The sequence below is a fragment of the Bos grunniens genome, chromosome 20, assembly GCF_055505025.1.
Source record: "Bos grunniens cultivar Pamir isolate PY7600 chromosome 20, Bosgru_T2T1.0, whole genome shotgun sequence".
Taxonomy (NCBI): domain Eukaryota; kingdom Metazoa; phylum Chordata; class Mammalia; order Artiodactyla; family Bovidae; genus Bos; species Bos grunniens.
This window is the reverse complement of record NC_141184.1, coordinates 61,692,627-61,706,396: the sequence shown is the minus strand read 5'-3', so window position 1 is coordinate 61,706,396 and position 13,770 is coordinate 61,692,627. Positions and strand designations below refer to the sequence as shown.

Sequence of the window (13,770 nt, the reverse complement as noted above, 5' to 3'; positions counted from 1 at the left end):
ATGCAAAGAGTTGACTCATTGGAAAAGACCCTGATGCTGGGAGGGATTGGGGGCAGGAGGAGAAGGGGATGACAGAGGATGAGATGGCTGGATGGCATCACCGATTCTATGGACATGAGTTTGGGTAAACTCCAGGAGTTGGTGGTAGACAGGGAGGCCTGGCATGCTGTGATTCATGGGGTCGCAAAGAGTCGGACATGACTGAGCGACTGAACTAACTAACTGAACAATAAGAATCATATTTGGATTTTCCAGATCTTCAAAAAAGTACTGGGGTGTATGCTGGAAGTACCAACTGGTACAACCCTTATGGAGTACAGTTTGACTACACCCATCAAAATCATATATGCAATTTCCTTTAATCTTGCAATTCTGCTTTTAATATTTTTCCTCCAGATATATCCACATACTTGCAAACTGATAAAGGTGCAATGTGCAAGTTTATTCTCTGCTGAGGTTTGTAATAACAAAACTTTAGGGAAAAGTGTGTATCAGTGTGGGATTAATAAAACAGATCTTAGTCTACCCATCCGATACAGTATTATGCAGACATAAAACAGATGAGCAAACTTTGTATACTGATACGCACAATCACTGAGATACACTGCTAACAGTGCATTTAGTAGGTTATTACTTTTTAAAAGGAAAAATAACCAATATATGTACTTGGCCAGCATATTCATTTAAAATAACCTCTGGAAGGACACAAAAGAAACTGGTAACACTAGCTGTTCCTGGGGAGAGGAACTAGATAGCTGGGGACAAAGGGATCCCTTTTTGCTCCTCTTAAATTTTACATCATGAATGTGCTGATTTATTCAAGAAAAGGTAAGATATTTATTTAAAATTTATTTTACTTTTGGTTGTGCTGGGTCTTCATGGCTGCGTGAGGGTTTTCTTTAGTTGCAGAGAGTGGGAGCTACTCTTCATTGGGGTGCACGGGCTTCTCTTTGCAGTGGCTTCTCTTGTTGCAGTTCCTGGGCTCGTGGGACCCGGGCTTAGTTGCTCCGAGGTGTGTGGGATTGAACCTGTGTCCCCTGTATTAGCAGGCGGATTCTCAACCACTGGCCCACCAGGGAAGTCCGTAAGTAAGATATTTAAATTGCTCCAAATGAATCTGTGACAATATCTTCATTCTCATGAAAAAGGACAGCATGTGGGAATGTTGTGGAGCCCTGCAAGCCTTACAATTAACTGGGAGGCACAGCTGGTCACAAGAAGAATGAGAGATATTTATTGTATATGCATGGAAGTTGTGCAAGCCCTAGCTTCAAACTTTTACAAGGACTGCATCTCTACGGCGCACCTCTTCTCACAGCCTCACGTGATTTGGCTTTTGTCAAAATCCAAAGAGAAAAAGGAGAATAGAGAAAATGTTCTTCCTCACTCCTCATTCACAACTGAAATCAAAAGCAAGGTAGAATCTGAAGAACCAAACAAAGTATCTGGAGGGTAAGGCAAAAAGCCAGTCTACTTCCAAATTCCACTCCAGGGTAATAATAAAGCATTCTCAAACTGATCCCAGACTTAACTCAGCTGCCAGTGTCATCCCATAGGGTTCCAGGCACCCGAACTATTGTACACGCAGAGCAGATCTCAACAAACCTGGCCCACTAGAGGCGGCTGGAAATAAAACTTTGAACACTAGTGGATAAACCTTTAATGTAGAAGGACCCAATTAGCTAAAGGGAAGGTTTAATTTTTTGGTCTATGAAGGAACTTGGGGTTCTAGAATTATATACAGGAACACTAGTTTATCATCCTTAGGCAAAAACTACATTCAAGTCCTTAACAACATCCTCAATGTCTCTCTCTTATCATTAAAGTAAATTAGAATTCGGCTTCAGGGTAACTATTTCAATAACCTGAATGGCACCCCCTCTAGGCCAGAAACTCACTGTGAGGCTTTGTTTTAACATGTAAAACAAAATCTAGAGGCTTTATCAGTTTAATGTCCTCCAGCAAGATGAAGGATCTAGCACAGCAAAGGGGCTTCCCTGGTGACACAGTCAGTAAAGAACCTGCCTGCAATGCAGGAAACCTGGATTCGATCCCTGAGTCAGGAGACTCTCCTGGAGAAGGAAATGGCAACCCACTCCAATATTCTTGCCTGGGGAATCCCATGGACAGAAGAGCCTGGTGGGCTACAGCCCCTAGGGTTGGAAGAGTCGGACACAAATTAGCAACTAAACCACCATCACCACAGCAGAGCACAGGAGTCTCAGAATTCTGGAATGCAAATGAAGTGTTCTAATTTAATGAAAATGTATGTGGATAATGTTGACCAATGAGTAATTTCCTCCTTCTATTAAAGAGATACAATAATTACAGGCAGGGAGAGAGACTGAGAACCACATTTAGCTCTGCTATCAATCCACAACACCCTTCCACCCTTATCTAAACTTCAAAATCAGAAATAACAAAGAATTTTCTGCACCTGTAAGGCAGAGACCAGTCTTCAGCCTTTGTGAAAACTGTTGGATGTTTCTTTTTTCTTCAAGCTGAATGGCACAAAATAGCAACCGATCTATAAATACATACAAATCTCATTTTTTCAGACTCATTCTAGCAAAAGAAGGAAGACATTACTTACGGGGTTGATTTATAGGAAGACTCTGGATACGGTCGCTTCTCGTTCACTTTACCATTGGAGGAGTAGGCCACTGGGCTGTCCACTCTCTCCACGTAGTCAGAGAGGGGAGGAGGCATGTCTTGTGTACCTGCAGAAACGTTTTTAACCTAAGGAAACAGTTCCAAGAGACTCAGTTATTACTTAGCCTGCAACTTAAAGGGGGAAAGAAATGGAAGAAAAATATCATATATAAAATTATCTAATGTTTACTCGGCTCATTAAATACTATTAATGTATCTGATGACCTTGTTATTATATAGTGTTAATAGTCAAATCAGCACAGAAATGGTGTTATTGTTAGTTTAACAAATCCAGAATCAATTACAAAGAAGAAAAAAAAAATCCTAATTATCTGATTCTCATCCTGATATGATTAGGCGGAATAATTATCCACCCCATCTTAGGAAGACTAATCTCATTTTATCTGGCTCTAGAGTTATAGTGAGAATTTTCATTTCTAGCAAGTTCTAAGTAATGCTGATGCTGCTGTCTGAGCACCACTCTTGGAAAACCACTAATCCAGAGCACAGAATATTGGTTCTTCTTAATCCGTTCACCCTGAATATGACATTTTAAAACCACATTAAGAAGCCCAGGAGCTTCCCTGGTGGCTCAGTTCCTGCCAATGCAGGAGACCGGGTTTGATCCCTGATCTGAGAAGATCCCACATGCTCCAGAGCAACGAAGCCCGGGTGTGCCACACTTTCGAGCCCATGCTTCACAATGAGAGGGAGCTAGAGAGCAGCCACAACACTGAGAACTAGGACCAGACAGTAGCCCGCTCTCCTAACTAGAGAAAAGCTTGTAAAGCAACACAGACCTCGCACAAACAAAAACACATTCAAATTTTAAAAAAGAAGCCCAAACTGATTCCTGATTTAGTCATAAAAGATCTGTGTATTCTCCCTCTACGTTTTCAATGGCTCTACCACTAATAGCCTATATGGTATAGTCAGAGCATCACTGCCTTCTCTACCTTCCCTCCTATTCCATGCTGACGCGTGAGTGAATCTGTCCTAAGAACTAATACACATTGGAGATCATGCCTTGTTAACATGAAAGGTTTCCCAGAGAACCTTTGGGAGAAAATCTATATATAATAATCACAGCCAATTAGAGTTTTAACATTGTCTATTAGATTTCATGCAGTAGATCTAAGACTTTAAATTTCACCAAAAAATCTTCACATATAAATTACTCTGCTATAAAAAATAACTGCTAAGCCCAGACAAGTCAGAGTTGTTTCAAAGTTAAGGGAATAAAACTAAGGTGGGAGGGGGGGATAACTCAAAAAATTATTTCCATGAAAAAGGTCAATTTTTCAAAAATAGGGCTGGTGGGACTCTTTTAGCTTGGTGATGAGAACAGCAGCATCCAATTATAATACCTCAGTTCACTCTAGATCTGCTGAGTACAAGTTCTAGAAAGCCTCAATCACTTCATCTGCAAGACATGGGGAAGCTACTTGCTTCATAAAGTTGTTCTGACAATTAAATAAGATAACAAGGCATCACAGCAGGGGCCTTTGTGACCACAATAAAAACTCAGGAGATGCTGGTTCCTGGAATCAAAGCTGTTGGAACTGAACAAGGAAGTTTTACAAGTATTTGAAGGGAACAACAGACTTTTACTGGGCTGTTTTGCTACGTAAGTCTTTGCAACGAGATCCAGCATCAACACAGTGCAGCTCCCTGCCACCCGCACACTTTACATCTTGCTGTCCACAAAGCACAGCATTAAAGCCTGACCTGCTTCTTTCCTATCTCTGCTCTATCACCCATCTCAAGATATTTATTTATCCACCCCTTGAAGTACATAGAGGTATTTATTCTTGATTGTTTAGTATTCCCATGAGTCAGAAAGGAATGGAATCATTTCCTTCTCAAAGTGGAGTTTGGCAGCAACTGGGAAACCAGTGGGTGGATTACCAGGGAGTGTGCTCAGATCCCACTACGAGGGGTCGGGTGGGAACCATTCCTGGCGCCCACTGAATTCTTGAGGACTCGACAGCATCACCAAGCTTCACAGGCAGAGACCCGGCCAACCCAAAGGTGTATTAGGTTTAAAAAGACCTCCTTTTCTCAAAAAACCATTTAACTCTTCTCCAGGTTTCTTTCCTCTCTACAAATTTAGCAGAGGGTGCAGAGCTCATGGATTTCCTACTGATCGTGGCAAACCGGAAACCAAAACCTCCCCAAAGAGGTGTCTGAGTGTCTCTGCAGAGACTTCTCACTGCCCAGGAGGGAACGCCCTTCCTCCTTTCTTTGCGGCTAATCCTTAAGTGGACTTCAAGTCCTGACTCACTACGAAGTAGCAGTCACGCCCCCACCTGCTGGGGCCTTCCCCACGTGCCCCCGCTGGGAGAGGCACCTCCCTCTCCTCCTGTCCCGCCAGCACCTGTGCACACACACCTACCACCAGAGCACGTGTGTAATGAAGACAGAATTGTTTACGCACAGGTGCCGCTGCTCCCACGTGTCTAATTGCAACAGGCAGTGGACCGCTCTTTAAGCCACCATCGTCTGCTTGCTTACAGCACGCCACATACTGAACTGAGGGATCATTCAGTAGGTACACTTTTACAGGTAAAGTGAGGGGGTCCCTCTACCTGTAAAGTGATCTTTATCTAACACTCCATCTGTAAGCAGGTAAGTGAGGGGATCCCTGGAGAAAAAGAACCAGGACTGGTTTTCCTGACGTAAGAGAGGCCATTTGTGATCTAAGCGTGGCCACAACGCTCACCCTCGCGCAGATCTCAGTAATTAACCATCTTGAAGGAACCAAGACATGCGGGAACAGAAAAAAGACACTCAAACGACACTGCAGTGATAAAGCAGGGTTCTAGTTCCTCCTCAAGGGATACAAAACATGTCCCTGAGTTTCTCCTAGCTCCTCCTCAAAGGATATACAACATATCTGTGAGGTTCGCATGAACTAAGGCTCCCAGCCAGGTGGAGGATGGAATGATGTAGACGCTCCTGACTTGAATCAACTAAAGCCTGGACTCTGTCAACCTCTGCCCCATATTCCATACCGAATTCTCCTCTGCTCAAGCCCCTTCACAAATACACAGGTACCCTTTGCTTAAAACTTATACTTAAAACTGCCTCAATTTCGCTGTTCGGAAAGATGCCGCTTCGGAAAAGATCCCCAGTGTTCTCCTTACTTGCTCCAAGTAATAGTAAATTCTTCCTTCTCCTGATCTATGGCTTGGTTGTGTCTTTAACCCAGCACCCACCAAGGGTGAACCCAATTTTCAGGTAACAATACTAAGTACTCTCTGAAGGAGGAAGCAAGGGCTCAGGGTGCCACGACAGCTTTCCCAAGGACCTACACCTAGTAAATGGAAAAGTGGGATTTAAATAATTGAAAGCCTCAGCTTCAATCCACTGCCTCTCCCTGGACAGTCGTCTGCCTGCCTTCCTCTTTGGGTCCTGCCCAGCCCAGGACCTGGCGAAGAGCAGGAGCCTGGAGTCTGCTGCATAAACCTCTGCTCTATTGCCTTATCAGATGAGCTGTTCTGGGCTGAGCTCTTTTATCTCCTACTAGAGTCAGCAGAACTGCAGAGCCTGATCACTGACTTTACCCTCCAGTACAAGTCTTTTGTTACTTCAACCTTTTTCATACACAAAAAATTTCAAGGCTGTGCTCGCTTTGGTGGAGCAATACCCTGGTAGCTGCAATGCAAGAGACCAGGGTTTAATCCCCGGGTCAGGAAGGTCCCCTGGAAAAGGGAATGGTGACCCACTCCAGTGTTCTGCCAGGAGAATTCCATGGACAGAGGAGTCTGGTGGGCTACAGTCCATGGGGTTGCAAAGAGTCAGATAAGACTGAGTGACTAACACTTACTTACTTACACTAAAATTAGAACAATACAGAAAAGATTATTAGCATGGCCCCTGGGCCAGGATGGGCTTCCCTGGTGGCTCAGAGGTTAAAGCGTCTGCTTGCAATGCAGGAAACCTGGGTTTGATCCCTGGGTCGGGAAGATCCCCTGGAGAAGGAAATGGCAACCCACTCGAGTATTCTTGCCTGGAGAATCCCATGGATGGAGGAGCCTGGTGGGCTACATACAGTCCACGGGGTCGCAAAGAGTTGGACACGACTGAGTGACTTCACTTTTGGGCAAGGATGACATGCAAACATGTGATGTGATAAGTATTTCTGACAAAAATGCCCAGCCAGACTTAAAGATGAATAAGAAGTACCTTGTCCTTGAAAGGAGTTAAATGTCTAGAGGCAGAGGCAAAATGTGTTTGTAAAACAAGGAGTAAGGTCATTTTTTTTTTCCTTTTTATGCTTCACGTTTCCCCAAAGAAGCTGAAATATGACTTTTTCTCACGGTACCAACGAGAAGTGAGTATAAACCTCTGCTTTCAAAGGACAGTGGGAGGAGGAGGGGAAGCCACTCATATCAGTCATTATATGAGTCCTCAACCTGTGTGTCCTATGGTGAGAACAGGGATTTTTGAGACTCACTGTTGTTATTGATAGGATCCCAAGCCAGCTCACAATGCCCACGAGAGGTAGCTAAAGTTCTTTAAACAAACAACAAAACAACCCTACTATTTTCATAACTATAGTAAGTTTTTATAAAGATTTGGAACCTGAGAAAAAGTTGGCTTAATTCTAAACAGTAAATGGTGAAGTCTTCCTCAAGGAACTTCAGAGCAGGTCTAAGAAATTAGGGGCAAAAGAAAGCAGGGTGAAAAACAAAATTCTACAAGATATGTCTTCTACTAAGTACTGAGGGGAAAGAAACGTTTGAGAGTCAAGCAAACGCCGGAATTTGCTGCTGTGAGGCTAAGAGGAGCCTTGGGCCTGAGGGTGATCCACCCCCAGGCTCTCTGGGAAGGTGGGGTGTGAGGGGAAAGGGTGTTGCCTGCCCAGAAATTCACAGGGCAGCGCCCAGCTGGCTGCTCTTCACTAGGATCTGCCTGGAGAGTTCCTGGTCCAAGTGGGACCCCTACCCCACAGACAAAGTTTTTTTCATATAAAAGGGAAAGAAAAGACAGCAGAAGACACTCAGAGAGGCTGAGGCTGAGGAGGAAAAAGATCCCTAGGAGTCCCAAACAGGCACACTACAGAGGCTAAATTCCAAAAGGACAAGCACTCACCGACCATGTTTAGGAATAAGAGTTAGTAACTTAAAATGACAGCAAGTTTTACTAGGAGTCACACTCCAATCAAGAAAGACATTTCTAAAATGTCAAAATGAAATAAATTCCAGTGAAATAATTTCAAAAGATCTTCACAAGAGGCAGTTATATCGAGGACAACATTTTGTTCAGAATTTAATTACACTCATTAGAAGTGGTCTATGCCACTTGTGAAAAAAAAAATCTTTGTAACACGTAACATCCAACAGTCCTTGGAGAATTAATGAAAACATCCCACATCTCTGTGGGGTGCCAAGGGTGGGGCACAGAGGGCGGATCAGTGCAGCTCTCCTCCCAGGACCTGTTGGCACTGAGCCTTCCTCCCCGGGATGAGGATGGAGCTGCCAAACCAGGCAGATCAACATTTCTGGTGCACGAGCAAGCCTCTCCACCTTGAAGTCAGGGATGGAATTGATTGAAAGGTCAAAGAAAAAAAATAAAAAAAGGTCAAGAGTGCTTTAAATCAATTCTCTCCTCTAAAAGAAAGTTGGGAAAAAACCTTTCTCTCCACACAAATCAGCTAGAATTAGAACAAGCAGGACCAACAAAAGCCATGCCCCATTTTGCTCTTGGTTCCATCTGCATTGCAAGCTGCTCACACAACACAGGAGGAGAGAGACTGGCCCTGCATCCCTCTGGTGCAGCCACCTGATAGAAGTCGTCCACCTCTAAGGAGGAGAGAGACTGGCCTGCATCCCACTGGTGCAGCCACCTGATAGAAATCACCCACCTCTAAGGAGGAGAGAGACTGGCCCTGCACCCCACTGGTGCAGCCACCTGATAGAAGTCACCCACCTCTAAGGAGGAGAGGAAAGTTCACATGCCAGGCAAAACCTGGCCCCATTCGTTCCTCACCACTGCCGAGTAAGATGCAACTATCTTCACAGTCAGATGGGGAAACTCAGTCTCCAAGGTTCAGTTAACTTGCTCCAGGTCACACAGAAGGTGACAGGGTAGAAGGGGAATGTAAACGCGGCCCACCTGCCTCCCGAGCTCAGACTTCTGCCGTAACAAATGATACCTCAGTAATTTAAATATGGCATGAAGTACCCATCTCCTCTGGGCACAGACTATTCCCTGTAAGAAAAGGAACCATCCCCACAGCCTTACCTCCTCGCCACACCCGAATGAGATACAATGTGAATTCATTTTGAAGAGTCTTATTTGCCTACCAGACTATGGTTCTGAGAGCAGCTTTGGACACAAAATTACTTTGAATGTGTGCTCCAGTCATCTCACCTTGGTTTACGTCAGTGTAGGAACACCACCCTCAAAAACGGAAACGGGGGGGCTTTTCCTGCTTGGTAATTACAGTGAGAAATAACCCTGATGTCAGGGGGAGGAGCGCCTTCAAGTCCAGTCTTACAACCTGAGGTTTTGTACTCCAGTTTTACAATGTGAGGTCCACCTTCCCGGCCATGTGCCCTGGCGCTACAGGTTTTCAAAACATGAAGTGGTCCAACTCGTTTTTCCTGTTTTCTGATACTTTACATTCACAGATGCTCCCCCAACAAGAGCGACTGGAAAGGCTCTGACTCTGGAAAGTTCCCTCAGACTTTTCTCCACCCTGGGTGGCTTGAAGGCAAACGCTCCCAAATACACTAATCCCACAAAGAGATCATGGACCAGGATTGAGAGTCTGATTGATTTACGTTGATCAATTGGCCCTGGGGATTTAGCAAACACAACGCTCCCCATCCAAACGCAGGCTGCCCACAGGTGACATACACCAGCAAAGGGGAATTCTGAAGCTCTGAAAGAGTCAGCGAATTGCTGGAGCTTTGGAAGGGGTGAGGTGGAGCAGCTTACCCTCAGTGAGTGATCCCATTCAAGGTCCCTGGCTCTAGAAAGGGAGACCGTGGAGCAGACTGCATTTTATACTCACGCGTCTTGTGCCGGAACCCCAGCAGCTGTGTCACAGGCGTTTACACCTTACTCTGAGCCGATGCCAGTCACCACCTGGCCTTCCAAATCCCCTTCGGTTTACGACAGCACTCCCTACAACCTCAGCATGTTCTAAGTTTGCCCTGCCTGGAAAAGCCCACGTGCATACCTTAACTCAAAACCCCCTGGGCTGGCGGGGCTAGGGCTGCAGTCTGGCTCCACGGAACCGTGTGGAGTATTCTCACAGTGTGGTCCCCAGACCGGCAGCATCCACGTCACCTAGGAACTCAGAGATGCAAGTTTTCAGGCCCCATTTCAGATCTGCTGCAGGAGAAACAGGGGCTGGGGGGAGGTCTGAGAACCACTGACGGAGGGGGGAGGTTTTCCTCTACGTCACAGACAATTGCCCTGTTTAGACCATTATATCTATATTTAGGATTGACTCAATTATTGAGTGCTGGATTTCCCTGGTGGCTCAGACAGTAAAGCACCTGCCTACAATGTGGGAGACCCAGATTTGATCCCTGGGTCGGGAAGATCCTCTGGAGAAGGAAATGGCAACCCACTCCAGTACTCTTGCTTGGAAAATCCTGTGGACAGAGGAGCCTGGTAGGCTACAGTCCATGAGGTTGCAAAGAGTCGGACGTGACTGAGTGGCTAAACTATATGTAACCATATTGAATGCTGGAAATCTAGGCATCCCTGCGTTCAGAGCCCCAGAGACACTCGGCAGCTCCAGTACTGCTCACCTTCCATCACAACAGTCTACAGCAGCTCCCCAGGATGCCCTGGACAGACAGGGCCTCTGTCCTCCATGCTGCTGGGTTCTGAAGGTCAGTCCCAAGGTAGGACACTTGCACTCTCGTTCCATTTCACCCCACCCAAAGCCACAGATAACAGCAAAACCTTTGCCGGGGGAGAGCCCGGTATACCAACTGTCGGCAGCCCACAGGACTGCTTTCACGTTAAAGAACGCTTGGACTTACTGGCTGAAAATAAAAGTTATTCGAGTTTCTTCAGCTGTCTAACTCTGACTGCCGCCACCGCCCCGTCCTAGTCACCTGCTCCGCCTGGGTGGAAGGAGATGAGATGCAGAGCCTGCCTACACCTTTCAGAGAAACATCTGTTCTTATCTTATAGCAACCTTTCAAGTAAGAGGAAGAACAACAATTTAACAACTGCAACCATGAAATGTATTTATATTTTGGGTATTCTTACCCAAGCTCCTTTATTCCATGCCATCACTGCAAATACTAACACAATTATTCCTCTAGCTAAAATTGATTGGGAATTAATAAATTATGTGTTGGCCCTGACCTAAGCCCTTTCATTGTTTCAGGATCAGCATATTCTGTGGATGGAACTTCTATTTTCCCGATGTACACAGAAGAACCTACTAAATGAACAGGCAAAGTGATTATCTTCATCGGAGTCCAAAGAAACCAAAAACTAGCCAAGGCTGACCACAAAGGACAGTGTTCAGGACCCTGCCTCTTCTCTACACCCAGCCAGACCCTCCCCACTAACTCCTACCTTAACAGGTAAGTGCTGGGAACAACATTATAACAGTCCTGCATCACAATGTCAAAGCCTTAGAAACTTCTAGAAATAAGGCTAACTATCACACTTGTTAACTTTTAGATCTAAGCATTTCCTACTTAAAAATAGGCTCGTGTTTAACAACCTTCATTTACTACTTGCTAACAATGGAGAAACAGTTTATGGGATGTTCTCTCCAAACATAGTCTGTGCTTGCTTCTGACATAAATCATGTGGCATAATAAGAAAATGTGCAACTTAGGAGACAGGCAGAAAACACTCCCTGAAAACTGGCGTACTGATTTGTGGTAGAGAAAAGCACTTTACACACATACTACCTCATTTTAATGTTTGTGCTATTTACTGAACTATTTCCCCCAATTCTACTGGCAAAGAAAACAGAGGCTTGGAGATCTGAGAGGCAAACACGCCAAAAAACACAAGTTATAAAGGCAAACGTAAGACTTATCCTGCTGCTAAGTATGTCAGGCTTGAGACAAATTAGTGAAGCCCTCTGCAAACCTCAGTGTCCCCTCGTGTAAGAAGGTATCCACACTGTGAAGACTGCACTTAGGATTATAAGAATAATGTACAGAGTGGCTACACCTATAATGGCTATTTAGGAAATGGTGGTTCCTACCTTGCTTTTACTGTGACTTAAAAAAAAAAATTTTTGGCTGCACCATGCAACATGCTTGGGATCTCAGCTTCCCAACCAGTGACTGAACCCATGCCCCCTGCAGCGGGAGCTCAGAGTCCTAGCCACTGGATCTCCAGGGCAGTAGCTACTGTGACTTTTTAAAAAACTTTCTTGCCAAAATGAAGACCAAGGAGCTCACCTCCCAAATCAGTCTGATATACTGCACTGAAGAGTACTGAGAAGGCAGAGTCTAAACCTCTGGCCCCCATGCATTAAGTCACCACCAAGTCTCCATTTACTGCTGTGTCCACCTCACAGGTCTTCAGCTTCCTTCATGTAAGTTCACTGAGACAGACTAGATGACCTAAGGTCCCATGCTGCTCTTAGATTCTGTTCTCTTTTACTTTACCAAAGTGAAACCAAAAGTTATTCATAGGAGCATCTGAAAATGAAGTGCTTAACTTCTAGTAACCATTTCTCCAGAATACCGCAGGTATCAACTATCAACTAAAACTAATTTCAAGTACACACATCTTACAATCAGTTCTTTAATATTTTCTGTAGGTGTGTGCTTTTCCAAAGCCAGATCCCAAGTTCTAAGAATTTACAGAAAATGAAGATGTATGTACTGATATTTATATTTATGACCTTCTGAAAATGCAGGTGGGGGAAGAGATTTGAACAGAAAGATTAACATGTACCACTCATATTCATGGGTGTAAGGGTATCAGCCAGATGCCGCAAGCCAGATGATGTGCGAAGGGCCCTGTCCTGGGCACAGTGCTTAGTGTGAGAATGGCCACCTGACCCAGGCCTACTCATTCATCTGCGCCTCCTCTCCCGGTCAGTCTGAAGTGAAGCACTACTCAAGAGTTCTAAGTAGCTGCTTTCTGCTCGCCTTCTACATGAGAAAATGAAGCCTACCGGGCAGGAGGGAATCGAGATAAGAAGGCAGATCCCAATGGCCCTGAAGTCCTGACTCTAGCTGTTCCTGATACACAGCCGGGTCCTTGCCTCTGTGACTTAAGTTGTTTCAACTCTTTCTAGGTTTCATGAATTACCATCTGAAATGTTGCAGATAAATTCCTTTTTACCTCTTCTAATTTAAGCTCTGTTTTTGTCAACTATAACTGGTACTCATGCAACTCATGCAAAATTCTTTTCTGCACAATCAGCTGTTTTCCTTTCACTCTCCCTGTAAGGCAGACAGCCATATTTTACTGGTCTTCTTCATTTTCCCACAGGCATCTCACATTCGTCTTGAGAGGCAGACCAAATAACACAGCCAATTTCATAAATAAGAAAACTGAGGATCAGAAGGGTTAATCTGTTTACCAAAGAGTGCTGGAATCAGAGCTGGAATCAGAGCTTTAGGGTCCACCACTGTCTGTCTACCAGGAATCGTCTCCAAACGAGACTTCCCTGACATACACATAGGTTAGAAAGAACAGAACTGATCTTAAGAGTCACAGCGAAAGCAGGGAAGCTGGAATTCAAACCCTGGTATTCTACCTGCCTGACACACTGCTTCTAAGTAGAGAAGAACACACACAGCAAGAGTGGAGGAAAGGGGAAGACTACCAGTCCTCCAGGGCTGTTCACCTGAGACTGAACAAGAGGTGTCCTCTAAAGCAGGGCTACCCTGCAGAGCTGGTAAGTGTACCCAGGACACCGGCAAGGAAGTCTGCTCAGTGTGAGAACATCTGAGGATCTACTCTGATCACAGTTGAACCACGAGTTCCACTTCTAGCACCGAGAAGCACTTCAGCCATGCGATCAAGACAACAGAAACGGAAAGGAACACATCGTGGTCTTTTCTAATGAAAGCAGGGGAGGCCTGCCAGGACAGGTCACCTCTGAGAGCAGGCAGAAGCAGGTGGGGGGGAGAGTGAAAAACACGGGCTAATGTAACTGAG

At 45.0% G+C, this 13,770-nt stretch overlaps 1 protein-coding gene across 4 annotated transcripts in view; it reads right to left on the bottom strand.

Moving 5' to 3' along the window:
- The window catches only part of OCLN (occludin), a 46,476-nt gene that overhangs the window by 10,723 nt on the left and 21,983 nt on the right, over positions 1–13,770 (bottom strand). For all 4 annotated transcript variants that reach the window (XM_086362082.1, XM_086362083.1, XM_086362084.1 and 1 more), the window contains one exon: positions 2,594–2,739. In XM_086362082.1, coding sequence (XP_086218208.1) covers positions 2,594–2,739 — 146 coding nt within the window. The remainder of the gene's footprint in view (positions 1–2,593; positions 2,740–13,770) is intronic.